This window comes from Vicugna pacos, chromosome 16, assembly GCF_048564905.1.
Source record: "Vicugna pacos chromosome 16, VicPac4, whole genome shotgun sequence".
NCBI classification, from domain to species: domain Eukaryota; kingdom Metazoa; phylum Chordata; class Mammalia; order Artiodactyla; family Camelidae; genus Vicugna; species Vicugna pacos.
The window spans coordinates 12,941,680-12,969,491 of NC_133002.1; the positions used below are offsets into that span (position 1 = coordinate 12,941,680).

A 27,812-nucleotide genomic window follows, 5' to 3' on the forward strand; every position below is an offset into this window, starting at 1 on the left:
ACACACACTTACCTTGAAGCTTTATGAGGAAAGACAAGTCATACTCATTCCAAGGGCACTTTTATAGGGTCAAATATGGAAAACACGTAGCCTCCTCCCCTTTCTTAAATCATATTTGGCAAAACGTGTTTTTGGCAATGAAGGTCTCCAAGCATAATTCCCCTCATATTAAAGATGTTTGGATATAATTAGAAATATTTCGTCTCACATTGGGTTCAGTGTATAAATCAGTCTCCTATAAATAATTTGAGTTGTTGGCAACCTGAAAGTGACCGCCTGCGGAATAATGTGAGGCGTTGTTTCACAGGCAGCCGGGATCTGCGTGCCCTCCACCTGGTTTCCCTGCCTTGCCGTGTCAGGGCTCTTCAGCTGCCGCACGATTGCAGATACTATACCCGGGAGGAAAGTTTCTGCTCTTTACCAGAGAGTTAGGAAAAGATGGCGAGTTTCTCCCGAGAAGCCATAATTTTTTCCCTTAATTTGCTGTACTTTTTGGAGGATGCTTCGAAATTTAATTTTAAAACCTGCTTCATGAAGAGCAGCCAAAGACAGACGGCTTCTTTTGTTTCCTTCAGTCAGTCTGTTCACTGTCAGATCACTCCACTCCCACTTCAGGCTTGCTCCAAGATTGTATTGCCTCGCCGAGCTCGGATGTTCTGCCTCTTGCTTGCTCTCTCTCTTTTTTTTAACACCAGTTTTTTTGTGAAATCCTCTGTGAAACTTAGCGTAAGAAAATACTAGAAAACAGAGCATTTCTCTGTCTACATATGCAGCATCTGTGACTTCTCCTCCATCAGTTATCCATGGTATATAGTTCACATTTTGCTTGTGAATGATACAGGCACATTATTTTCCATTCTGATTTTTTATTAAAAAAAAGTTTGTTTTATTGTCTCCATGGCCTTGCCTCTCTCTGTGTCATCATTGTCTGTCTGAGATTGAGACAGAATTTGCTTAATATACCCTGTTTTGAAGCCATTCCTGCATTATTGTAATTATATTTCAGTCAATTTAATGGAAATAGGCTGCCTTATGAAAGCAGGTATCTGGAGATACTGTTCATAATGGTTACATGATTTTATTGCTGTAAGGGACTATTAAATCCATATTCCTCTTGTCACTGAGAAAGAAACTGAAATTCAAAGAATAGAAGAGAGTTCACAGATCACACAGCAGTCCAGACCTTGGTCACCTGGTTTGCAGCCCAGCGTGCTTTTTACAGTGTTCCACCTAAAGTAGGTTAAAGGCATCAGGAAGGGTCTTACAGGACACATGCGTCTGAGTGGGCATGCCTAGCCAACTCTTAACCTGCTTTGTAGCCACAGGCACATCATTTTACTTTCTTACACCCTTTCTTGATCAGGCATCTGGAAAATGTCAGTGTTCTCAGGGAGAGAACACTTTAATAATGCTCTCAATAGGATTCCATGGGAATTTTTAAATTTGGCTTTTTGACTGCTTTGGGTAGATTTTCCAGTAAGTAGAAAATAAGATGTTGTTTTTGGTCATTACAGCCAAGTTCTGAGGCACTAAGTATTTACAGGTGATGTGGGAACACAGTGGAAGTTCAGTGAAAAGTGATTCCACACCCTTCCTGAGGCCAGTGTGAATCCAGATTCCCTGTGAAGCTGCTTCCACACATCTGATTTAAGGCATTCTCTCACAGGGGCATTTAAATTACTCTCTCCGGGAAGGTTACCTTTTTGGCTGTGCATCACAACTGAATCCAGTTTAAGACATCTTGATTCTCTCAGGAAACTTCTCTGAGTAATTCAGATTGCTACCATGTCTAGTTTTTGCACCAAATTCATACTTATCATTATCTGTGTTCAGTATACATTTGAATAATTTATTTGGAGGATTCGTATTGATACTTTTAGTCATTTATTGATTGATATAAATAATCATTTATAATCTTTACGTGATTATAGAGGGCCATAAAATCTGGAAACATTGGCTAATAAACCATTTATTGATATTATATAGCATATAGAGTAATATTTTGTCTCCAGACTTCATAGCCACTTTGTATCTTTCATAAGGAGAAAGATCTCATCTTACTTTTTTAATGTTGTACCCATTACCCGATGCATATGCTGTGAATATATTGGTATTAATGATGAAAATTTCCCTGTGCTAATAGTTATACTTGTATTCTTGATAACAGTTATTAAGCAAGGAGAATTAACGATATACTTCAGTGGGAATCCCCTGTGTGAGAGTATAACCAGTGCCAGTCTTTGCGTAGACCTGGAAAATAAGGTTCATGTTACGGGAAGCTGGAGCTTTTTAAGATCCTACTATATTCCCCAATACTAAGGAAAGTTTAGAAAAATAAAAATAACTTCCATATTTCTGCTCATCAGATCAGACTTCCCTGGTCAGCGACAACTTTATACTCTTAAAGTATTACTATAAACCTAAAATAAAAGCAAATATAGTTATTTCTTAGTGGCAGGTCAAATGTGATTGTTTGATACCCTTATGATCATTCAGGCTTTGACATCGTTTCAGGAGAAAGAGAAAAGAGAAGACCAGTCTAAGGATATTGCTTGCAAAATGCCCTATGCTTTTTATTTCCTTTGCAATAGGGTAGGACAGACAACAATTACAGAGAGAAATGACTGAAGACTTCACATTTTGTGCCTCTCTTCAGTCATCCCATAGCATCAGGTCATGATCACTCTTCACTTATGACTTTCGTGTGAACCTCCCGGCTCTTCACCCGCAGCTTGTTGACCTGGGATTCAGCAATGTCAGCCCTCTCCTCGGCTTCCTCCAGTTCATGCTGGAGTTTGCGGAATTTAGATAGATTTGTATTGGATTGTTCCTCCTGAGGATAAAAATATAATTGTAAGCAACCCATCATGTGCATCTTTCTAGACTCTGTAGACCTAGGGGAAGAAAGGACTTGGCATTTGCAGAAAAGTTAAAATACCCAGCAGGAAACACTATTGTCTTAACCACCTCCTGGATTTTGCTTATCATTGAAATTAACTTTATGATTTATTTGGGGTTTTGTGTCTCATAAATAATCGCAGTTCTATTTTTGCAACCAAAACATGTTAAAAAAAATATGTGCCACAAATAGATCAAGAGAAAACACAAGAGCGGGGAAGAAGCAAGCATTATGCTTGTTAGTGCTTGCTGGAAGATGACTGTTTGCTCAAGTTAGATATTCTTTATCATTAAGGATGAATTTTTTAATAGCATCTTTAAATTGAAATAAATGTTGAATTTTATAAAATTTTGGCACATTTCAAAACAATCACTTTTTTTCTCCTTCTCTCTCATGTAGTGATTCTACTGACAGATTCTCTGATATTAAGTAATCTTTACATTGTAGGAATTAAGCCTATTTAATCACTGATGGGCAATTTCCTTAATAAAGTAAGAGTTTCAGTTACTTAGTAATTTATCTTTGCTACGGCTATACTCATGAATAAAACTGTCTTTAGTTTCTTTCCCTGTCCTCTCTTGGACAGGTTTTGGTATGAGAGTTACGTGAGCTTCTTAAAGTGATTTGGAAGGCTTTCCATCTTTTCCAGTGCTCTGGAATGGCTTACATAGCTTGGGGATTATCTGTTCTTTGAAATTTTGAAAGACCTATCTGAACCTGAGTCCATTTTCAGAAGTAACTCTGAAATAATTTATTTAGCCAACTGAGTCATTTATATGCTCTTGTTTCTTTACAATTTCAACTGTCTTGACTGATTTATATTTTACATTAAAAAAAAATCTTCTATCTGTATAATTTGTTCCCTTTCTCATTTGTAATGTTGTGAGTTTGCATTTTCTCTCACTTTCCCCCTGATTATGTTAGTTATAAGTGTATTTATTTTATTAATTTCCCGGAAATTATCAGATGTTACTGAAATGATCAAATTAGAAAATCATATACTCTAATTCATCAATTTCTACATTTATCTTTAACAGCACCTCTTATTTTCATTAATTTACTATTTATAATTTCTTTATTAGACTGTCAGTTTCTTCATTTATTTTTATTTTTGATTCATATTGAAAGCATATAAAGCAATGACTTGTCCTCCAAGAGCAACTTTGACTACACTCTAGGTTTGTAAAAGTCACACCTTACTTGGATTTTTATTTGTAAGTTGCTAATAAATTAATTAACAATTACTAATAATTATTAATAATTACTCAGAATTATTAATAATTACTCCGTGGTTATGTTTTTTATTTTAATTTAACCCTAAAATTTTTACGGAAGTTTTTTTTTAACATTTAACTTTTTTTTAACATTTAACATTTCTGTTTATGTTTCTCGTCACTTTATAGCTTTATCACACTATGGCTAGATAATGTTGCCTGTATTATTTCTGCTTTGACATTTTTTAAGGTTTCTTTGTGGCTTGAAAATTAACTTTCAAAATCAAGCCATTAATATTATAAGTAATGAGAATTAAGTAAAAAATATACAAATATTTTTAAGACATTCACAGTCTTCTATAAAGCAAACAGGTTATTTACCACAAGGAGTAAGCTTATATAATTATTTTTTAGCTTTCTTAATGGAAGACTTCTCTCTTCCCTCTATCTTAAGGATACTTACAGCCTCCTCAGCTTGTCTCTTGTAAGATTTCACTTTTGCCTGAAGTTTATCTACCAAGTCTTGAAGCCTGAGAATATTTTTCCGATCTTCTTCCGTCTGAAAGATTATAAAAACAGGGCCTTACTTAAAAATCACATGACTTTAGTATCTATGCATGTGAGAATTTCCCACATACGCAAGGAGTGCTTAGCTGATAAAAACTGTTGCTGCACCTGGTAGGTGAGTTCCTTCACTCTCCTCTCATGTTTGCGCAGGCCCTTGACGGCTTCCACGTTACGCTTTTGCTCACTCTCAACCTCTCCTTCCAGCTCACGTACCTGCAAATGAATAGGCTCTTAAGAACATTAATCCAATAAGGCATTGAGAACAAATGGAAATAGATATTGAGAGGCCCACCCTGGCCTCCAGCTTCTGGATCTGCTTCTTCCCGCCCTTCAGGGCCAGCTGCTCAGCCTCGTCCAGGCGGTTCTGCAGGTCCTTCACCGTCTGCTCCATGTTCTTCTTCATCCGCTCCAGGTGGGCGCTGGTGTCCTGCTCCTTCTTCAGCTCCTCGGCCATCATGGCAGCCTGTTTAGCGGTAAAACAAAACCAGTTGAGAGAGAGGAAATAGCCTGTCAAGATTCTAGCTTGACCACCCCTGCGTGGCCCTCTGCTCACATCAGTGATGGCCTTCTTGGCCTTCTCTTCTGCGTTGCGAGCTTCCTGGAGAATGTCCTCCATCTCTCCCTGGAGTTGGGAGATGTCTGTCTCCAGCTTCTTCTTGGTGTTGATTAGGCTGGTGTTCTGGTTAAAAATAAGTTATACATTTTTTATCATGTTACCAAAGTACTTAGTTGTAGCCATTTTTTGAAAAAATTTCAGATAAAAATTTGCAAATCAAATGCCCTTTAATGTTTTTGTTACATAGTACAATTAATTAAAATAGATACTACAGAATATTCAGCCTTTTAAGGTATGTAGTTCAGAATTAGATCAAATAGCTCTATAATTTTATAACTGCCATTTACCAGTAAGATCACTAATAGGGATAAAATTGTAACAGATGTTCAAACATTTCATTTCTCCACAATAAAAAAGCTAATGTTGATAAAAAGGGTCAGTAAAGATATTAACACAAAAGAATATGGACAGCCTTAGAATAATTTAGGAAATCAATCAATAATAATATGTGCAGAATAAAACAGTGAAAGATTTCTCATAATGAAGTGAAAATTTGGTAAAAGTATAAAACCTGTCATATAAAAAATTCAAGCTTATGTTTTCTGGGACATAGGCATTTACTGAAGGTAAGTTCTTTGTGCTGAATCCCACCTGGGTGTGCAGGAGCTGGACGCGCTCACTGGCGTCCAGGAGCTCCTGTTCTGCGATTTTCCTGCTCCTCTCTGTCTGCTCCAGGGAGGCCCTCAGCTCCTCAATCTCGGCCTGCAGCAGGTTGGCTCTGCGCTCCACCATGGCCAGCTGCTCCTTCAGGTCCTCCTGGCCCCGGAGAGCATCATCCAGGTGTAGCTGGGTGTCCTGTGGAATGAATGATCATTGAGCCACCTTGTTCTCAGGGCTGCCCTCACTCCAACTGCTCTGGGACCATCTATTGAACCCATTTACCTTGAGGATGCTTTGGGTGTTCCTGTAGTTTCTCAGGGCTTCAGCAGCCATGCGGTTGGCATGGTTCAGCTGGATTTCCATTTCATTGAGGTCTCCCTCCATCTTCTTCTTGAGTCTGATGGCATCATTTCTGCTCCTGATCTCAGCATCCAGCATACTCTGCATTGACTCGACGACTCTAACGTGGTTCCTCTTCAGCTGGTCAATTTCCTCATCCTTTTCAGCAATTTTCCTGTCAATCTCAGACTTGACTTGGTTCAACTCCAGCTGGATGCGCAGGATCTTACCCTCTTCGTGTTCAAGAGATGCCTTAATGACAGCAAGGGGTGACATTAGCAGGAAGCATTCAGAACCTTTTTCACACACCTTCCCTTCCACTAATTTTGTGCTGTTTTTCTTTCTATGCAATGTATAGTCCTCATTCTTTTATGACTTTGTTTACAATGCACATTTTGACCTATACCTCTGCTTCCTCTAAAGCAGCCTGAAGTTCAGACTTCTCTTGTTCCACTTGCTTCTTTATTTTCTCCAGTTCGTGGATACGTTTCCCTCCTTCTGCAATCTGCTCCGTGAGGTCAGAAATCTCCTCTGTTATTTGGGTAAAAGGCAGGTAGAGAGTTGGTCAAACAGAGGACGTAAGAGAAATGGTCCTCCAAGGCATGAAAATTATTGAAAGTGAAGGGGACTCACGCTGCAAGTTTTTGTTCTCTCGTTTCAAAGTTTCTAGCTGATCCAGGGACTCCTCGTAGGCATTCTTCATCTTGAACAGCTCAGTGCCAAGCGAGCGAGCCTCCTTCTGGGAGGCCTCCAGCTCGGCATGGGTTTCCTCATACTTCTGTTTCCATTCCGCCAGGACCTGAAAAAAACCAAGAGTGGTTACTTGCCATGAAGGATGGAGGACAGTGGTGAAGAGCAGGGGCTGCTGTGGAACTTACCTTATCGAAGTTCCTTTGCTTTTTGTCCAGGGCCGCGCAGGCTGCATTTGTCCTCTCCACGTCCAGCATGAGGTCCTCAACCTCATTCTGGAGCCGCTGCTTGGTCTTCTCAAGGGAAGCACACTTGGCGTTCACAGCTTCCACGTGTTCCTCAGCAGCCTGCAGACGCTGGGCCAGCTTCTTCCTGGAAGGTTATGTATGTTTGTAGAGAGAAGTGGACCACACCAAGAGTCATGAACTATTATCACACTGAAAAGTACTGGAAGCTTCATATGAGAAATATCTATTCAGTCATTCATTCAGCAGATATTGGTGAGCTCCTTTTCTGAACCAGAGGCTGAGTACACAGCAGAGAATGGGGCAAAAATGGGCCCTGCCTCATGAAGCTCCCAAACTCATAAGGGAGATAAACAGCAAGTGAATGAGAAAATGCATACTAGCATATTGCAGATACAAGTGCAATGAAGGAAACTACAACAGAGTAAGGGATGGGCAACTCTTCTAGATACTCAGGGAAGTCCTCTCCGAGGAGATGACATTTGAGTCAAGGTCTGAGACTGTCAGAGTGAGCTTGGGTGAGATCTGCTGGGAGGGTGTTACAGACACACAGGGACCACCAAGTGCAAAACCCCGAAGCAGCAATGAGCTGAGTGTGCTTAACAAACAGCAGTAAAGCTAGCTATCAGTATAATTGTTATTCTTTGTTCCCTTAACTAGAGTTTAGGCTTGGAAGACAGTGATGGTATTTGCTTTATTCATGTCTTATTCTCAGGGCCTGGTAGTGCCTGGAAGTGACTAATGAACGTTTGTGCGCTAATTCACTGTTCCTTCAAAGGTTGTGTCTTTCTGATTCAATAGGCGAAGCTTGCTGCACATTCTGTCATATCTGCGCACATACTTGGCCTCCTCCAGCTCCTCTGTGCGCTGGATGGCGTCCGTCTCGTATTTGGTCCTCCACTGGGCCACCTCCGTGTTGGCCTTGGACATTGCCCTCTGCAGCTCGGCCTTGGATTCCTGCTCCTCCTCGTACTGTTCCCGCAGCAGGTCACAGTCGTGGCGGGAGGACTGCAGGGCGTGGGCCAGGGCGTTCTTGGCCTGCAGAGATAGTTACACCTTCATTCTACTGGATATTTAATGTTTAATTCTTAAATTTCAAAACCCTATAAAAGTTGTTGTAATGGACTCCAATTAGGGTCAGGTAGTGGGGAAAAAGACGAGTCTTAAAATAGTCATTACCTTTATCTCCTCTTCAAGCTGCCTCTTTAATTCCTCAATCTGTTGAGTAAATGCTTGTTTGCCCCTTGATAACTGAGACACCAGAGTTTCCTTTTCATCTAGCTGACGTGAAAATTCACCTGATAGGCAAAAGAAATGGCACCACTTTTTAAAGTGAAGAAAGAATTTTACAAGCCCATATTAGAAATAAATTCAAATTCTCAGCCATCCCTGTGGCTAAGTGCTCAGATGATGGGGTTCTCTATTGACATCTTCATATTTAATGTCAAATTTTTTATTTTTATGGTGAAACTTACATATTAACCTGAATGAATAAATACAGCTTAAATTCTCTTTGTTCTTGCCCTCACTGAGTCTTTCAGGGTTAGATGATATTGTGCAAAATCTGTTGATGACTGTCAGAGATGGGAGCTCAAATGTCTAATTCTCATTGTCCCTATTTCGTGAGACTTTTGAGAGATTGGGTTATCCATTGCCATATTCAGGAATTTGGTTCACTTGTGATCTAGATAAAAGCTTGGTCTAAAACAGAAGCCCTGGACCCATGCTGGAATGACCCCTGACCCCAAGTAGGCCGTCAATGTGGGCCGGATTCTGTTCAAGGGCTTTGTGGAGCAGAGTTTGACCCCGTCCTGAGGAAGTCTCTGTCTCCACGGCCGTCCCCAAGTGACCTTGCAAGTAGGAGGAGAGTCTGAGCTGTTTGGTGAATCACACATATTCTCAGTTGCTTTTATTAGGCTCTCACATCACCAAATCAGTTGGGTTTTACCACATCATCTCCACTTTTAGGCCCCATGGAAGAGGAGAGAGTTACCAGATTCGGTCTGCAAGCGTGCCCTCTGAGCTGTCAGGTCATTGATCAGCCGCTGCTGCTCTTCCTCCTTCGATTTCAGTTCACTCACTTGGTCCTCCAGAGTGCGGCACATCTTCTCTAGGTTTCCCTACGTGAGAACAAGGGAAAAGTAAACAAAGACATTTTAATAATAGTTTGTTACAGCTACAGTTTCTTCTAAAACAGAAACATATTTATTTTGACATAGAAATTCTCTTATATGTAATATGATATACAATAATTTTTTCTTTACATTGTATGATTGCTGTCCTAAGTCGAAAATATACATTGGGATTTTCTCAAAGCTAATTGTGAAGCTATGTTCCATATTCCAGGCATACCTTGTTTTATTGCTCTTCTCAGAATCTGCATTGTTTATAAATGAAAGTTTATGGCAACCTTGCATCGAGCACATCTGTCAGCACCATTTTTCCAAAGGCATTTGCTCACTTCATGTCTCTGCATCACATTCTGGTAATTCTCACCATATTCAAACTGTGGTGATCTGTAATCAGTGGTCTTTGATGTTTCTACTGCAACTCATTGCATGCTCAGATGATGATTAACATTTTTAGCAATAAAGTATTTGTAAATTAAGGGATATACTTTTTTTTTAGACATAATGCTTTTGCACACATAGTTGACTACAGTATAGTATAAACATATAATTTATATGCATTATGAAACCAGGAAGTTTGTGTGACTTGCTTTATTTTGATATTTGCTTCATTGCAGTGGTCTGGAACTGAACCCACAATATCTCTGAGTTAATGCCCGTAGTAAAAAATTTAAAGATTATGTTCTAAATTTAAGATTTTTGTCAGAACCGAATGGCATGTTTTTAAAAACATGTTCATAAATACTTTATTGCCTTTATGTACAATGAAACTCTTCTTACTGGATAATTGAGAATATTGGAGACGTGTGTTCTCTCATTCAAGAACAAGAGAACACTGATGACTTGTGTTCAGTGGTTGTGCTGTCATTAGTTAATGTGTGATGGGGCTGCCATGCTTAACTTCTCTGAATTTTAGTTTCTTCATATGCTTAAGTGGAAATAATACAGACACTAGTATCTTTCTTGCTTACCTCCCGGATTACTGCAAAGAACAAATTACGTGATGTGTGTAAAGGGCCCTGTGTAACCTGATGTGCACATAAAGGGTCATTGTTAGTAACAATTCCCCAGACTCTGTGGTACCTTGGCTTTAGAGATTGTTTCTACATTGCTGGCCAGGTCATCGATCTCCATCTTCATCTCACTCTTCTCCTTCTCCAGCTTCTGCTTGACCCTCTGCAGGTTGTCAATCTGCTCCCCCAGCTCGGCCACGCTGTCCGCGTGCTTCTTCCTCAGCGCAGCCGCCGTGGCTTCGTGCTGCAGGGTGGCCTCCTCCAGGTCCCGGCGCATTTTCTGAAACTCGGCCTCCCGCTTCTTGTTCATCTCAATCTGGGCTGAAGTCGCCCCACCGGCTTCTTCCAGCCGCTCGCTGATCTCCTCCAGTTCCCGGGTGAGGTCAGAGCGCTGCTTCTCTGCTTTGGCCCGGGAGGCCCGCTCTGCCTCGATTTCCTCCTCCAGTTCCTCAATGCGGGCCTGGCCATGGGGAAAGGCTCAAAGTTAGCTTCTTCATGTCATAATCGTGCCTCTTTGAGCCAGACTGATGGAAATATGAACTTACTTGCAGCTCTTTGATCTTCTTCTGCAGTTGAATGCCAAGTGCTTGTTCATCTTCAATCTTGCTTTGCAAATTTCCAATTTCAAACTCTTTCCTTTTTAAAAAGTAGCAAAGGATAACCATTGAATCCACATGCAACATTGAAAGTTCATAAGCAATTCTTTCGGAAGTTCATAAGCAATTCTTTAATACTCACTTTTTGAGCTTTTCATCAAGTTGTTGTTTTTCATTTTCAATGTCCATTATGGACTCTTGGGCCAACTTGAGGTCACCTTCAAGTTTCCTCTTGGCCCTCTCTAGATCCATGCGAAGTTTCTTTTCTTGCTCCAAGGATCCTTCAAGCTAAATAGGAATAATGCTGAGTCAAAAGGATTGTTTAACTTCCTTTTCAAGAAAATAATTTCCTTGATAATACTAGACTTACATCATCCACTTGCTGCTCTAGCTTGGTTTTAGCTTTGGTCAGGGTGTTGACTTTGTCCTCTTCTGCCTGTAGGTCATCCAGGGTCTGCTGGTGGGCCTCCTGGAGGGCCTTCTTTTCCTTGGTCAGCTTAGCTATGACTTCATCCAGTCCTGCCATCTCTTCTGTGAGGTTTTTCACCTTAGAAAGTAAAAACAGTTTGCATTGCATGTTACATTTTGGTGGATTCAGTTTTATTATTGTATTCCCTAATAATAGTGAAAAAATAAACCTTTTTGGGTATATATTTCATACCTTGTTCTCTGTGGCATGCTTTTCCTTTTCAACCTTGGCCAGTGTCAGCTCAAGGTCATCTATGTCTTTCTTCAGTTCTGAACATTCGTCCTCCAGCTTCCTCTTCTTGGCCGTCAGCTCAGCATTGATCTCTTCCTCATCCTCAGCTCTCTCAGTCACCTCCTTGATCTTGGCCTCCAGCTGGATTTTAGTTTTGATCAACTGGTCACATCTTTCCTCTGCATCAGCCAAGCCTTCAGCTTCCTTTAGTTGGAAACAGAATTAAAATTGGGAAGTTAAGAATGAAGAATTTCACAATGGTGTAAATCTCCACTGTTGGTTCTTTGGATTAAACTTTTATGGACCAGCTGCTGTGTGTGATACAGGACACTCTACATTGTGAAAAAAACAAAGTGTATCAGATATTGTCCTGTTTCTTTAGAAGAGTATCTTCTACAGTAGATTAGAAAGCTTACCCCAACAAACTACCATTACTTAGCTTAGTGACATGAGAAATAAGAGAAGTTGTATCAGAAATGGTTTCATGAGTGAAGCAGCATTTGAGTTGGGCCTTCAGAAATGGGTAGGATTTGGTTTTGTAGAAATGAATTTATTGGGGGAAGGAACCAGAGGAGAGAGGGCATTCCAGTAGAGAAATTCTGGGTGCGGCTGCTTCGAAATTATTTCCCTTTCTAGTCCTGGAGGATGATCCTGGTTGTGATGCTCTAAATTCAAGTTGAGTCATAAAGTAATCGAGAAATTCCTAGCAACCTGTTTGTACATAAGAGGGTTGGCAGTGGACAGGAAGTGAGAGAGAAACTGATATGGACATTCATCAGTGAGCCTCCACAGAAGCCTTTAATACACAGAAGAATGGGAATGTGCAACACGGCCGTGTGGTGGATGCAGTGCCGTAGGGCAGATTCTGAGTGATTCTCTAGGGACAACAGAAGAGAATTCAGGATAGACTTGAAGGGGGTGGGGACAGAAACAGTTTTTTTCCCCCTTCTGTAATCTAAAAGAAGGAGTTATTACACCACCCAAACTTGACGGAAGAGACCAATCTTAAATAGAAGGAAAAATATATGATTTTGTGATGAGTAAATTATACCAGACCAATTCACTTCAGTCCAAATGAAAGACGGTCTTATAAATTACATTTCAGAGTTTTGGAAACAGTTTTGAAATGGTTAGTTCAGGAGTAGCATGGAGCAGGATGGTTGGAGGTAGAGAGAGTTCGGGGGAGGCAGAGCAAGTTAGGTGCTGATGCAGCAATCCAGGTGTGATGTGATGCAGCACTGACTATGGAGATGGTTTAGAAAGAGCAGATCTCAGTTTGGGAGATCAGTAACAAGCAATAAATCAATAAAATTTGATGTAGAGTGCTGTCATTTGTCAGCTCTACATAGTGTGATTTAAGACCCATGGCATCTAGAAGTTCGAGGAAGTTTCAGAGAAGAAAAATCACTCCCTTGATGCTGTACTCTCCTTAATATTTTATTTGGGATAGTTTCAAGTTCAGATCACTTTCAAGGTCTGTCTTCAAAGGGAAAGGCAGTTGTAAACCCTGTAGTTTGTTGAAGTTGAATAGAATGGAAGACAGTGGTCAGTTCTACCTCACTGCCCTGGTCCAGGTTTGGGGGGTTTATTGGGCACTGAAGGAATATGGACCTTATTTGTACCATCAGAGAGCTTTAACCTTCTCCCTCCAGTGCGTGTCTCCCACACAGACTATCCAACCCACTGCTGCTAGTGGCCAGAGTTGTAGCGCTTGCCTCCTGCTTAGTCGTACCCAGGATGATACCACTACTTACAGACTGAACTTGGAGCTGCAAGTCATTTTTTTCTTTCAACAGTGACACCATTTTTTCTTCCAGTTCCTTCCTTTTTGCTTCTGACTTGGCAAGTTCGTCTTTAATTTTCTGGAACTCTTCCTTCATGGTGGCCATCTCCTTCTCGGTCTCCGCACTCTTGAGGAGGGGCTTGATCCTGAAGAACAGTTTCATCCAGGGCCAGTGCTTGACGTTCATGAAGGCTCGGATGTTGTACTGGATGCAGAAGATGGACTCCCTGAAATTTAATTGCTACAAATTACATGTTGTATGGGTGATGAAATGAGATTCAATCTTGGCAGTGAGATCTGGAGGTTCTGTCCCCCATCCCCACCAATGAGTTCCTCTCTTACTTTCAAAAGCACAGATGAAAGAAATTGTATTTGGGGATGATGGACATGGACTCATTAATCATTCATTTCTCTACATCAGTGCTTCTCAAACTTTGATGTGAATAAGAATCATCTGAAGGGCTTGTTAAAATACTGGTTCCTGGACCCCTACCCCCGGAGATTCAGATTCAGAAGATATGAGGTGGGACCTAAAATTTGCATTTTTAAACAGTTTGCAAGAGATGCTGGTGATGTGGGTCCAAGGACCATCCTCTGAGAAGTACTGCTCTACTTCAGTGCTTCTCAGACTTCCGTACGTGAACACCACTGAGAGCAGAGAAGGGGAACTAGACGCCTGAGGGATGTAGGGCATGGGATAAACAGACCTTCAGAATTTCTCTGAAAAATCTCTGGCTTTATATCTTAATGTGTGATTTTTGCATTCAACTCTGTAATATCATCACATTTGTTCTAATTAAATTATTTTTAGAAAATAATTACCCTGAAAAATGGCAATTAAAACTGCCCAAATACATTATAAACAATGGGTCATGACCAAACTTACTATGTTTAATGAAATAGAATACAATAGAAACTAGTAGCATAACTACAGGTGATAGAAATAAAATCTGTTTCATGTAAATTATTTATCTACTTACACACATACATGTATGCATGGATGTACAGGTGGCAGTTAAAAATGCACCTCTCACTATGGGTCCTGTTCATATAGATCCTGTGGTTTGAGATGCCTGACTCTTTAGTCTTAGAACTCTATCCCTGCATCAAATTAGATCATTGAAAAGCTAGGTGCCTCAGTGAAATTGTATTGACCTACTCAAAAAAAGTTTCATAGATTTTTCTCCTTAATACTTTAAATCATAATAATTCAGTAACAGAAAGGATCAGGTGAAGAAGTTGTTTCTGCATCCTATGTGAAAACACTGTTGAAAATACTGTCTGCCATAGTTCAATGCATGTTATTTAATGATCTACCCAGTAAAATCATATTAAAATCAAGTGCTAGGGCAGCATTTTATCTTTTCTTACTGATTGGGATGTTTTCTCTTCTTAGATAAGACCCACACACAAATTATGCTTCTTTCTTTTTCTTTTCTTTTACCTGAACATTCAGTGTATTATACGGTGATGATTCCTACCTCAAGTTTGCTGGTACATGTATGTCTCCACTTCAGTATCAGACTCTTACTCCTTCTTACCACAGTGGCCTTACCAGATCTGAGTCTTAACTGCAAGCCACCTCAAATGTGCTTCTGAAGAAGGAAGATGTGAATAACTGAACAGTATGTTTCTGTACCTCCTCTCCACCATCTTCTGGTACTCCACTCTTGCCAAGAACCCTCTGCACCTGGCCTGGGTTCGGGTCATCAGCTGGGCCAGCTTCTCATCTCGCATCTCCTCTAGGAGCCCCAGAAGACCAGCTTTGAAAAAGACCTGTGTGGGGGCAGAGTTGTAGATCAGAAACTTTGCATAGACTTCAGAGAGACAGGCACAGTGTCAAGAGGGCGTTAGAGACGGGTATTACCTTGGTGTGACCGAATTTGTACTGGGTGTGGTCAATGTCGATGGACCCAAGGAGCTTCTCAGAAGCCTTCTTGCTGTCAATGAACTGTCCTTCAGGGATGGCACTTGCATTTAATACCTTGTATCTGGTAAAGTAAATATAGTTTTTTAAAACTTGGTTTATTGATGGCACTGGTAGTCACTAAGCATTAAATGATCCATTATAAAAAATCAGCTTTAAAGTAATTAGTATTCTTTCTACACTGTCTACATAGGTAGTAAATCTAGTATCTACTGTCTATTTTTATTCCATTTTACCTCCCTGCACAGTTGCCACTTTACTTTCTGCCTCGTCGGACCGTGTTCTCAGGAAAGGATCCTTCAATCTTGTTCACATTTATGTAGATGACCAACAAAATGTAACATATTATTCTTTCTAGATGCATTTGCTATGGATAGCACTTATCTCTACTGAGTTTTTGTAAGGATTAAATGAAATAATCCAAACATATTGAGCACTCAATAATGGCTGTTCTTATAATTTTTGAAGTTAATGTAAACATCTATGAGCTAAGCCAGGGGCATAGTAAGTCCAGTGAAACGTCTGCAGAGTGCTTAATATATCTGTGGAGTGGTATATCTATATTTTAAAGGTGTTTTGAGACATAATTTTTTATTCTTTTTTTGAAATTTAAAAATAACAAATAGAAGCATATTTTTCACTAAGTTGTTTTGCTTACACTAAATATATTTATACTGAATTTTAGGATGCACCACAATTAGGAAAGTCTGACCTCTGTTTGAAGTCTGCATAGAGGATCCTGCTGGGGAAGCCCTTCCTGCAGATGCGGATGCCCTCCAGCACTCCGTTACACCTCAGCTGGTGCAGGACCAGTTCATGCTCCATGGCCCCTAGAAGGAGAAATACCATCCACGTCTTATTTCATGATCTAAAGCAGACACACCGGAACTCGTCTGGATGTCAGAAGTGCCTTACCGGGAGTTTTGGTTTCATTGGGGATGATGCACCGTACAAAGTGAGGGTGAGTGCTCCTCAGGTTGGTCATCAGCTTGTTCAAATTCTCCTGTGGAACCATATGAATATTTGCTTAAAAATGCACTGTTTTCTTACATTGACATTTGTAGACATAAATCATCCTGAGCCACGACATTGGTTTGATTGTAATGAATAGCATCCAGGTTGAATTTGCAAAGGATTTTCTCTGGAATTTCCACACTCCCAACTTGTCCTTCTGTTTCCTCTCTTTGTGCCTTATAAACTAGCCGTTAAAGTGGTTGTTCGCTGCTATTGAATTTCCTAGCATATGTTATAAGTATGTGACATTTTAACACATGGAAACACGTCACTTACGATCTTTTGCCTAGATATGCGGTCTGATTTACAAGTAATTCAAAGTGTTCCTCCAAATCTCCCATTTCTTTCTTTACCCAACTTCAGTTGCACCTGCTTTTCTATTACATGCTTACTCCTTATAATTACAGAGCTGGGTCCTCCTGCTGGTTTCATAGAAAGGGGCTCTGCAATGCCATGTTCTGGGAATTGGCAGAAAACCGACAGCCATATTACCAAACGTGAGAAGTTTTCCACTCAATGGAAATCGTGATTTTTTTTTCAGAATAACTAGAACTTCAGTTATTACAGATCGGATTGTCAAAAGATGAGTCAGTTTTCCTTAAAGAGCTATTTCTTAGCACATCTGGTTTCTTATTTTCTTCTTTTAGATCAGTCTCCAAATCCTGCCACTGCTTTTCTATCCTCAACTTTCAAAAGCTACTCATTTTGGTTCTATGCCAATATACACCTGAGCACCTGCCTCATTTGGGCACTCCCATAGGCTCAAGAAAATCTTAGGTTTTGCTTAATCTTCTCCCAAAGGAACATTTATTGTCAAATAACTTCATTTCCTGTCCCCAGTACTCAATTATACATCTCACACTGACTCCAACCTCCGGACACCTGTGTTTCCTGTATACTGAGCTCTCTCTTCCAAGCTACCTCAGGCCTTCCTGAGACTCAGTTCTGCCACAGCCTGCTGACCTGTCTCTTTGGGCCACATCTAGTTCTAGAATCCTTGCAAGATTACTTCCCCTTCCACACACAATAAGGTAAAATTGAACTTCCTGAATCTAATTAGAGAGAGAAAAATGAAGTTTGTACCCTGAAGAGAGCAGACACGGTCTGGAAGGAAGAACCCTTCTTCTTACCACCTTTCTTTCCAACAGACTCTAAGAGGAAGAGAAATCACAAGCAATCATAGTGCAGGCGTTCTCTGCCTGGGTTTTCTATATTGAGTAAAAGGTTAATTCTGTTGAAAGTTACCTGCTTCAGTTTCTCTTCCAGAGAAGAGGAGAGCCAGAGTCTTCAATGCAGACTTCTGGTACAGCCCGACCACGGTGTCGTTCAGGGGGTCCTTGTTCTTGTCCAGCCAGCCGATAATGTTGTAGTTCACCACGCCCGCGTAGTGGATCAGGGAGAAGTGGGCCTCGGGCTTGCCTTTGGCAGGCTTGGGCTTCTGGAAGTTGGCAGACTTTCCAAGATGCTGCTCATAGAGCTTGTTCTTGAAGGAGATGTCTGTGGCCTTGGGGAACATGCACTCCTCTTCCAGGATGGAGAAGATGCCCATAGGCTGAAAGCAGACCACAACACAGAGTTACAATTCTATTTAAGCATTTTTCTCTGTCTGTGTAATTAAACAAGATGCAGCGAATAACTGAGCTGTCACAGAGCTTGGTTTCTGCAACACGAAACAGACCTTCTCAATGAGCTCGATGCAGGCAGCCAAGTCCATCCCGAAGTCGATGAACGTCCACTCGATGCCCTCCTTCTTGTACTCCTCCTGCTCCAGCACGAACATGTGGTGGTTGAAAAACTGTTGCAGTTTCTCGTTGGTGAAGTTGATGCACAGCTGCTCCAGGCTGTTGAACTGAATAAATAGATGCGTTTACTTTTCTCTTTAACAAATTGAGCCTTTTAAAATATAGGGCTCTTTAATTTAAAAATGTATGTCGAACAGCCTTTAGATGCCAGATATCAGAATCTCTGGGGGCCTGTAAAATCTAATGTGTTCTCTGCTGCCATTTTATACAAAATCCTAAATCATTAATATTCTTTTCTCGCACTTGCCTAAATTGAGTCAGGTGTTTTTCTAAGTTCCTGCTTAATCATTCCTTGTTTATTCCCATTATCTTCTACATTTTCTGTTGACTCACTTAACATCTAATTTGCAACCCATTAGAAGCTGACTGGGAGGAAACTGTACCGAAGTCACAGTGGTCAGCATTGCAAGGGAGCAATCATTGCCACCTTTGTTCTTCTCTAATGTGAAGTGAGAAAGAAATCAAGATGCCATTATGTACAGTATGTTAACACAAACATATTTTTGTAAAAAACCAAAAAGTTAACATTAGGTAGCTATATAAATAGTGTAATTAATGTGAAATATTTTCCCTTAATTTTCCATATTTTCTGCAATGCCTAAGTTTTGCTTTTATAATTAGAAAGAAAAAGATAAGCTTCTTAAAAACTGAAAGCAGGAAAAAATGTATTATATAATCAAATATGACTTTTTATCCCATGATAATCACATTAATGAGGATTAAGAGTTAATTGCATTGAGTTTATTAATGCTGACCCTCAATTACTGACCTTACTATCTGCCTCAGTATTTCTGGGCGATTTCCCACCATATGTTCAGAGCGTATTATGTATTACCCAGGTTTCTTTTGATATTTTTATGTTACCTACGTTTGGCATTGTGAGGTTTTTAGAGCCCTCATTACACCGACTGAATTCCTAACTCCCGTTGGATCATGTATCACGTTAGTCCTCATGAAGTTCATTATTTCTCACAGAAGTAGACTTGCCACTTCAGTGAATGATTAGTAGCTGCCCAATCATTCTCTTCTAGATTTTAGCATAACTTTTTGACTGTGATGAGAAAAGGTCATAATGTTCACATACTTCTTATTGATATTTCCATTGCCTTATTGTAAAAACCCCTTACCAAGTGACCACCAACTCACATCAAAGATCTCAAAGCCAGCGATGTCCAAGACCCCGATGAAGTACTGCCGGGGCTGGTTGGTGTCCAGCTGCTGGTTGATGCGGGTGACCATCCACAGGAACATCTTCTCGTAGATGGCTCTGGCCAGAGCACCCACCGCATTGGTCACCTTGAAAGACCAAAGGTGTGTATCTTGTGGTTAACAGAGCACTTAAAATGCTGGCATCCTTGGTGGTGAATTTGAATTATGCACCTACCTGCTCTACAGTCTGGCCTTTGGTGACGTACTCGTTGCCGACCTTGACCCTGGGAAAGCAGAGGGCTTTGAGCAGGTCAGCAGAGTTCAGACTCTGGAGGTAGGCTGCCTTGTCAGCAACTGAAAGGAAGAAAGGGTAGAATGATGTTATCGTGGCCCAAAGCAACCCATTTTCTGGAAAAAAAAATTTTTTTTAAGCTCCAGGCATTTTGTGCAGTGTTTTCAGAATATCTTTTTGAGTATTCTTGCCCATTTTTTCCACCAAGTTCAAGAACTTGATTATGTTTAGTGTGCCCTAAAGAACTTCAGAAATTGTAGCAAAATCTGTCTAATACCCACACTGCATATATCTTATTTAGGTATACTTTAAAACACCATTCTTAAAAATGAACTTGTCTTCCTAGGAAGAATCCAGGATAACAAGTTACGAATACGGTTTTCAAACAAACATGAGATCAGGTGTCTAATTCAGTTGATACCTTCAGTGCCATCTGGCTCTGCTTGCTCCTCACGTTGCTTTTGCTTGAATTTCAAGTTCCCATAGTGCATCACAGCCCCCGTGAGCTTGTAGATGGAGACCTTCTCTTCATTAGTAAAGCCCAAAATATCAATGGCACTCTGCCAATGCAACCAGTTGGAGAGCTGTTAGGTCGTTATCCACGTGTTTACTATTGGTGGTTCAGTCAGATTCCTGACCTGTTGGTCAGACTGAGGAAACTGCCAGTACTGGTGGAAAGCAGGGAGCTCCTTAGATTGGATGTACAGGGAGGTGGTCAACCAAAGGCCAGCACAGAGCATTAGAGTTACAGGTGCATACGCTCTGGAGATTCAAAAAATGAACTTGAGGTGGAGAATGAGGATAGGAAAGTCAAGCATCTTGTTATTTTCAGAGGTGGTTTGGATTTAAAGCATGTAGATTATAAAAAATGGTTCAGGTAAATTCAGAAAGGATAGAGTGTTAAAAGACTGTTAAGGGAAAGTGAGATGCTGTAGGGGCACATCCTCATCTTTTCAGTTGGCTCCAGGAGGCACATCCGTGCCCATCCTTGAATCTTTTGCAGTTTTACTGGAAACTGAACATGTATCTAGAGGGAGCGTTGCTCCCACCAACATAAGCGTTCTAATTTTCTTGTGTTCTACTCACATCTGTTGCTATCAGTTCTTCCTGATCATCAATGCTGGGCACACTGATCTCCCCTTGACTGACGAATGGGTAATCATATGGGTTGGTGGTAATCAGAAGCATTTCTGAGTACGTGGAACAGAGCAAAAAGTAAGCAGAAATATCCTTTTCATTAAAACAAGAGATTTCTAGGCAAATTACAAGGCACTGGAGTGGAAAAAGCCATGAAATATTATTGCTAAGGAAAAAAGCAGATTACAGAAGAGCCACGTAGCTGTAATGCCAGCTATTGTACGTCTGTATCTATTTGTAAAGATATATGTACAGAAAATGACTAGAATGATACTCATCCAGGTGTTCATAGTGGTTGTTTCATAGTGATAGGATTTGGAGATGTTATTTCAGTTTTCCTTTTGAACGTCTATAGTCAGCACAAATAAATTTTTATCAAACTTACAAAGCTGTTTTCAGAATCAAGACAATATATGCAATTGAAGAATTCCATCATGGAATATTGAGATGGACCATGCATTGATAGGTGCAGATGCAGTAATTCTGAAAAGGAATTATGACATTTCTTACCAATTAGTTCTGGCTTCCTGTTTGATGTGATCTGGTAAAAAATATGATAGCTCCTTTCAGCTTTAAGCTGGAAAGTAACTCTAGACTTCTCTAGCAGATCTGGAAGCAAATAAATAACAAACAGGGAAAATTTAAAATTTGTGTGAGATGTAAATGTTACTTTGGTCAGCATTATAGGTCATAAGAAACAGTAATGATTGTAAAGGATATCTGAGCACTTACATGTTTCAATATCAGCAGAAGCCAGTTTTCCTGTAGTGCCAAAGTGGATTCTGATGAATTTACCCTTGAAAGGAAAACTAGTATTACTACTTTGTTTTTGAATCATATCAAATCTTTGAGAAACTTGAAACACTTGAAATGCTGATTTTTTTAACATTTTTTATTGATTTATAATCATTTTACAATGTTGTGTCAAATTCCAGTGTTCAGCACAGTTTTTCAGTCATTCATGGACATATACACTGAAATGCTGATGTTTTAACATTAAATCAATTCAAAGACTATTTGTACCAGGGAGAAAAGGTGTATCTCCTATTTTGTAGGTAAAATAATTTTCTCTTTAATTTTAAAATTGTGAATAATTGTAGGTAATGAAAGATAAGAACTCAGATATAAAGTCACGTATCTTTTTAGACAGGACTTGGATCCATGTCACTACATTCTCAGAGGAAAAGGAAAAACCATGGTTATTATAATGTGATCGAAAAAGATTCAGGGAACTTTGACCAGTGAACATCGTCCATAATAGTATCCAAGAAACTTACAAAGCGAGAGGAGTTGTCATTCCTCACGGTCTTGGCGTTGCCAAAGGCCTCCAGTAGGGGGTTGGCACTGATGATTTGATCTTCCAGAGTCCCCTGCAAAGGCAAGAGCAGTCCTCATGTGTGGGGCTCAAGGAAACTTTTTTTTTTAATGGAGGTTCTGGGGATTGAACCCAGGACCTTGTGTATGCTAAGCATGTGCTCCACCACTGAGCCCTCCCCTCCCCCGTCAAGGAAACTTCTTACGGGACAGGCCAGTCAGAGCCTGGACTCTGACCCTGGCAACCCACCCACCTGCATTTTGCCAGATTCCTCCTTCTTCTTCTCCCCAGTAACCGCAATTGTTGCAAAGTACTGGATGACACGCTTCGTGTTCACTGTCTTCCCAGCCCCGGATTCTCCGCTGTCAAATAAAAATGAAGTCAGATGAGGGGTCCCAGAGCTGGCAGCCAGTGCAGTCACAGAAGGAAAGTATAACATCTACTTACGTGATCAGGATTGACTGATTCTCTCGGTCTACAAAAGAGAAGTCGTAGGTATTTAAGACTATGTTCTAATATATTTGTAAATAGTAACTTATAAAATATAATGACATGAAAGACTTGGTATTTTTCAGACTTACTATTTTCAGCAATCCCTAAGGCTTGGTGGGCCCTAGCCCTCCACCCTTTCCAGTACCCATCTGTCTGCTCCCTGCAGCTCCCCCCACTGCACTTCCACACACATGCAGCCATTTAAACAGAACCCTGCAAGGAAGCACCAGACTTTCCCTTTTTATACACTACCACTAAATAAATTTCAAAAGTGGACCTCGGTTTTTCCGATGGGTTTAGATGACAAGTTAGTGACATGTTTATTGTAGGTACAAGAAATAATGAAAAATATGCATTAGAGTTATTTTCATGTGTGAGAAAGAATAAATATAGTAAAGGCAGTAGCTTTGGAACTAATCATGGCCTTAGTCATGTATTTAAGGAAATATCAAACTTCATTTTTACTCTCTCTGAAGAGGAAATTTCTAAGCCATTTCCCCTGGTGCCATTGTACCTTAGACTGGCCTAGCTGGGACAGTATTCTAGGAAGAAGATTCGTGGTGTAACTGTTTTAATACCAGATACACCTTAAAATCTGGAGTGTGTTTAGGCTGGTTCTGGGCAAAGGGCAATAGCATTTAGGGGAGCATCCCAGAGGGTGTGTTGAGATGGTTAGAGTCTCTTTCTCCTATGGTTCTGTTCTAAACATTCAACTCACCAGTCAGCATGAACTGATAGGCGTTGTCAGAGATGGAGAAGATGTGGGGCGGGGCCTCCTGGCGCTTTTTGCCTCGGTAGGCCGTCACCACCTCGGGGTTGTACACCGGCAGCCATTTGTAGGGGTTGACGGTGACACAGAACAGGCCCGAGTAGGTCTACGCAAGGAATAAGAAAGAATAACCACCCAAACACTGTTATTTGTGCAATTCACTTATTAAATGAATTTTAACTAAAAGGAGCCCTTTTAAGTAAGTACTCTACATTTCTACAGGGCATCAGCATGAAAACTAGTTCAAATGTTCAACAAGAGGGCAAAGTCCTTGAGGGAAGGGCCTACAGCTTAGACCTCTTGTTACTCCTCTTGGGATTTGTCACAATGATTTTCACTTAGCAGGAGCTCCAAAGTAGTGTTCCTTTTAATGTAGTGTGAGATGTTTTTATTGTATTTTAGAAAATAGGCATGTATTTCTTTTGTAGCATTAAGAGAGTTCAGATTCATGAAAGCATAAATTTGGTTGCTAAGTACTCAACAGTATGGAATAGTTAGGTGAACTATGGAAAATCTTCTGAAGACAGTATGATGCAGACATTTACAAAAGTAAACATGAAGGTATGCAGCAGTACTGCGGAAATACTTGTAAAATACCCCTGAGTTATAAAGAAGCAGAACGCAAAGTGATGTCACTACATTATGATTACAGTAGAGGGATTTCCAAAATCTTTGACAGCTGGTCTAGGATAGGTACCAGCGAATCATTATGGACACTGTCTCTCAACACCAGGTACACTTGTGTAGTGTTGTCCAGCTGAATATCACCAGTGGCTAAACCATGCAAAAACGTCAACATAGCATAATAAATTCACTTAGAAAATATCACTGAGTTTGTACTATCTCTAGCACATCATGAGATGAGAAACTCCCAGTCTATGCAGGAGACAGACATGGAAATGATTGATGGTGGAAAAACACCGTCGGTATTAACGCAGGAACAGAAACAACGGGGCAGAACATCCAGCTCTGCCAGGAGAAGCTGGAGAGGTTTCATCAGAGAGGCATTCCACATAGAAGGGACCAGAACACAGAGAGAAAAATTGCTGTGATTTTGGAGGAGTGAAAAATGGGTGAAATTTGTTCTTTAAAAACATTATTTTTAAATGTTAAAAATGTAAGTTTTAATTTTCCCTCTGGATGATTCTGCAGCAAGAATGGGGAAGGGGAAAGGTTGGCCTGTGGTTGAGGTATGAGCAGTAGCTGCCCTAATGTTTGTGCAAGGGATCTGTGGCAAACTTAGCCCAGAGACAGTGGCCTTTCCTGGCTTTGGATGAGAAGACAAAGGATGAAGGGCCAGCTGCTGGGTTGTGGCTTATAGTAGCAATTGTGAACCTTTTAACTAGTTACACTACTGGAGAAAGTGACGGGTCACTACTTGTGACCCACTTATGCTATAGTGGGCTGACAGGGTCCAGTGATAAAGACCACTTTGAGGGGGAGGGGCGCTCACGTAGATCATCCAGGCTGCGTAACGCTCTTTGAGGTTGTACAGCACTCCTGGCTCATGCAGGTGGGTCATCATGGCCATGTCCTCGATCTTGTCAAATTTAGGAGGGTTCATGGGGTAGATTTGGTCATCTTTCACTGTCAGAGTCTGGGAAACAGGAAAGATGACTGTTTATGTCAATTGAGTGACCAAACGAAATCATCAGTGGAATGTAGTCAGCTCCTGGGACCCTACTCACCGCTCCTCCTTCGGTCTTCACCGTCACTTTCCCTCCTTCTCTGCTCTGGATAGTTCCTTTGACAAAGGATTCCTTGGGATCAACCACAAAGACTGACGTCTTGGCATCAAAGGGCCTATTCTGGGCCTCGATGCGCTCCTTTTCAGACTTTCGGAGGTAAGGAGCAGCCTCCCCAAAGACAGCCATTTCCTGGTCTGAACTCATGGCTGCAGAACTCAGAGGTCCTAAAAGAGATGACACAGTTCATATTAGAGATCTGGATTGTCAGCTCTATCAGTAAATCTCTACATTAATGATATTTCATGAGCCCAGTTGGAAGTTCCCCCAGGCAGGTACACTGTACACTGTGCTCTAGTTACTGAAACAGACATAACCACAAGGACTCAAAGGTCTTGAGGGTCTCAGTGCACTCTGTATTTTAACACTGTGTGTTGGGGTCACACCAACACTGTACTCAGGGTTTTACATCCATTATCTTCTTTCACCCTTCAAGACTGATGTTCTGATCACGGAGCTGGGTTGTAACCTTGCAGGCTGCTAAGGAGCTTGTGCCCCTGGGTAAGGCCCTTGAGCCTTCTGAGCCTCAGCGTCTCCATCTGGAGAATAGGAATCACAGTATCTGCCTTTCTTAATTTGTGACCGTGAGATACAGTGAAGACATTCTGGGGGGAAAGTTAACATAATAGCTGAGAAAGCAATTTGAAATAGTTCAGGCTACCACTGAGCTATAAATGTCATTTGTTATTGGGAATTCCATTTCTTGCTGTATAATGTAAGAGAACTATTTCCTCGTTTAGACATTCAGCCACAGGTGTTCACATTCAGTGGATTTGGGGGAATTATCATTTCATTTACTTTTTTTTTCTTTTTAGTTGGCTTAGTAGAGTTTCTGTAGCATAATTTCTTTGCATATTAAATCCAGTTAATCGGTTTAACCCAGTTAAACTAATTGAGGCATAAAAGCCACGGCAAACATTATCCTTGTTCTTCCACATCGAAGGCTCCCTTCGCTGTCCCACCTTTCCTTCTAAAGGACGCAGGCTTGGGCTGCTCTGTTCTGTGTTATCTGCAGGTTGCCGGTGGCATCAGTAGAATGAAAGGTTTGGCAAAGGATGTTACTGCGGTCATTACATGATCAAGTTACTTGAAAGTCATTTTAATCAGCTATCCAGCAGCCCCTCTCTTTAGAAATGCAGTGCAGCAATAGGGCAGATTAATACCTTTATTTTCTGTTGACAAAATATCAGTGTTTTGGTTTCACACAAGACTCCCCCTTGGGTAAGGTAACTGTTTAGAAGGCTTTAAAGAAAGAAAGGAAGTGTTTACATAGGTACTTCTTTTCTTGCTTGTTCGTTATCATGTTTACTAAATAAATTCTATAGCAGAATAGATTTTGATCACATTTGAGATTTTAAACAAAGGAATCTTTGTGCAAATCTTTTTTCCTACAGAAACAAAATGATATTCTGTTAAGAACTATTCCCTTGCTGAAATGTGATGCCACCGATGCCCGAGTTTTAAATAAGACTGTGTGCATTGTCCTAAAAGGCAGTTCCTCCCTCTCCCTCTCCTTTCCTGAAGCATAGTTGCTAAAGTATTTACTGAGACAAGCCGTTTCTCAAAGGTTGCTAAGTGACACACATCCATCCCAGAGGCTCTCACACCATCCTCCAGGGACTGGTTAGTCCAAGTCTTACCTTGTTAGCAAGTGAGAAGATGCAGCCTGGAAGTGAGGCGGTTCTATAAAAGAAAAGGGGTAAGCACTTGATTAGTTAACCAAAACCAAACCAAACCAAACCCAAACTCCCATTTGTGGCATTCCTTGCTATTGTAAACAGAAAGCGACCAAAGTCATGGATGTGAAACATGCAGCACCAGAAGCAGCAGTACCAGCACCAGCAGCTGCAGCCGACGCTGGGCGGTGTGGCCAGTGTCCCTCCTCAAGGTCTAGCCCTGTTCCCACTTACCTTGGAGCTTTTTAAAGCAGGACGAGTCAGCCTCATTCCAAGGGCCTTTTTATATGGATAGCTATGGAAACAATGCAGCTGCCTCTTCTTTCTTAAGTCAAAAGGAATTGTTTGGCAAAAAAAGTCTTGGCAATCTTGTGTCCCCGCATAATTCTCATTCATGTTAAGAATGGTTGGATATAATTAGAAATATTTTTCTTATTGAGTATGTGGATAAATCTCCTATGGATAATTTGAGAAGATGATCTGAAAGGAAGGTTCAGGCTGGTGGATAAAGGCAGTGGCTGGGCAGCCAGAATACCTGGCCTCTCTCATGAATTCCTCCTGGCCTTGCTGGGCATGCCTTTCGGGCTTGTCTTGCATCACTTTTCATATTTAACAGATTAAATGAGAGAAGTTAAATACAAAGATTTATTTGAATTTTGTCAGGGCAGGTTTTCACCTGTTGATCCTTTCTTTCCAGCCCTGCGGAATTAAGCTATGTGCCATCCTGTAATGATTTAAAAAGAAAATCTTCCCTTCGTCCCAATGCTCTCATGGTTTTGGGAATTTGCTTACTCTCTGCCTGTTTTGCTTTTGCCCAGGCTGGTCTCTTACATAGCACACTGTTTCCTGTCCACCCACTCATTGGACTTGCCTGCAAAAAGGAAGGCTAAATATCTAAAGGTGCTTTTAGGGAATACTTCCCAACATTTTTTTCATATCAGCACACCAAGAAAAAATGATAACATTTGTGCAGTGCGCCAGAATAATGTGGGTGTGGTTTGGTTAGTATATACAGGCTGTGGTAAGACCATGTCATTATGTTTCTTTATGTGATAGAAATATAATAAATATAATATACACAGCATTAAGGAGAATTTAAAAAT

General features: G+C 40.7%; 1 protein-coding gene and 1 long non-coding RNA gene across 4 annotated transcripts in view; one reads left to right on the forward strand and one right to left on the reverse strand.

The window, feature by feature from the left end:
- Positions 1-27,812, forward strand: part of LOC140686475 (uncharacterized) — a 196,984-nt gene that overhangs the window by 106,174 nt on the left and 62,998 nt on the right. The window contains exon 3 of the long non-coding RNA XR_012060329.1: positions 16,004-16,279. This is a non-coding gene — a long non-coding RNA (uncharacterized lncRNA). The remainder of the gene's footprint in view (positions 1-16,003; positions 16,280-27,812) is intronic.
- Positions 2,549-27,186, reverse strand: LOC140686473 (myosin-2). Of its 3 annotated transcripts, none has more exons than XM_072940727.1 (40): positions 26,944-27,186; positions 26,674-26,716; positions 24,977-25,200; positions 24,742-24,885; positions 23,238-23,394; positions 22,475-22,502; positions 22,281-22,389; positions 21,990-22,082; positions 21,445-21,508; positions 21,223-21,321; positions 20,662-20,765; positions 19,997-20,135; positions 19,519-19,637; positions 19,281-19,430; positions 18,011-18,181; positions 17,578-17,884; positions 17,416-17,483; positions 16,234-16,321; positions 16,031-16,148; positions 15,259-15,382; positions 15,031-15,167; positions 13,363-13,618; positions 11,570-11,812; positions 11,279-11,455; positions 11,051-11,196; positions 10,858-10,948; positions 10,383-10,772; positions 9,164-9,290; positions 8,350-8,468; positions 8,012-8,208; positions 7,114-7,297; positions 6,869-7,034; positions 6,642-6,766; positions 6,179-6,487; positions 5,888-6,091; positions 5,234-5,359; positions 4,973-5,143; positions 4,789-4,893; positions 4,577-4,672; positions 2,549-2,833 (listed from the first exon to the last, which is right to left on the reverse strand). In XM_072940727.1, exons 3-40 carry the CDS (start codon positions 25,178-25,180, stop codon positions 2,681-2,683), a joined length of 5,808 nt encoding a protein of 1,935 aa, XP_072796828.1. In that variant the 5' UTR covers positions 25,181-25,200; positions 26,674-26,716; positions 26,944-27,186; the 3' UTR covers positions 2,549-2,680. The 3 variants fall into 3 exon arrangements, with proteins under 3 accessions (XP_072796828.1, XP_072796829.1, XP_072796830.1); XM_072940728.1 differs by lacking the exon at positions 26,944-27,186 and adding an exon at positions 26,867-26,913; XM_072940729.1 differs by lacking the exon at positions 26,944-27,186 and adding an exon at positions 26,852-26,872.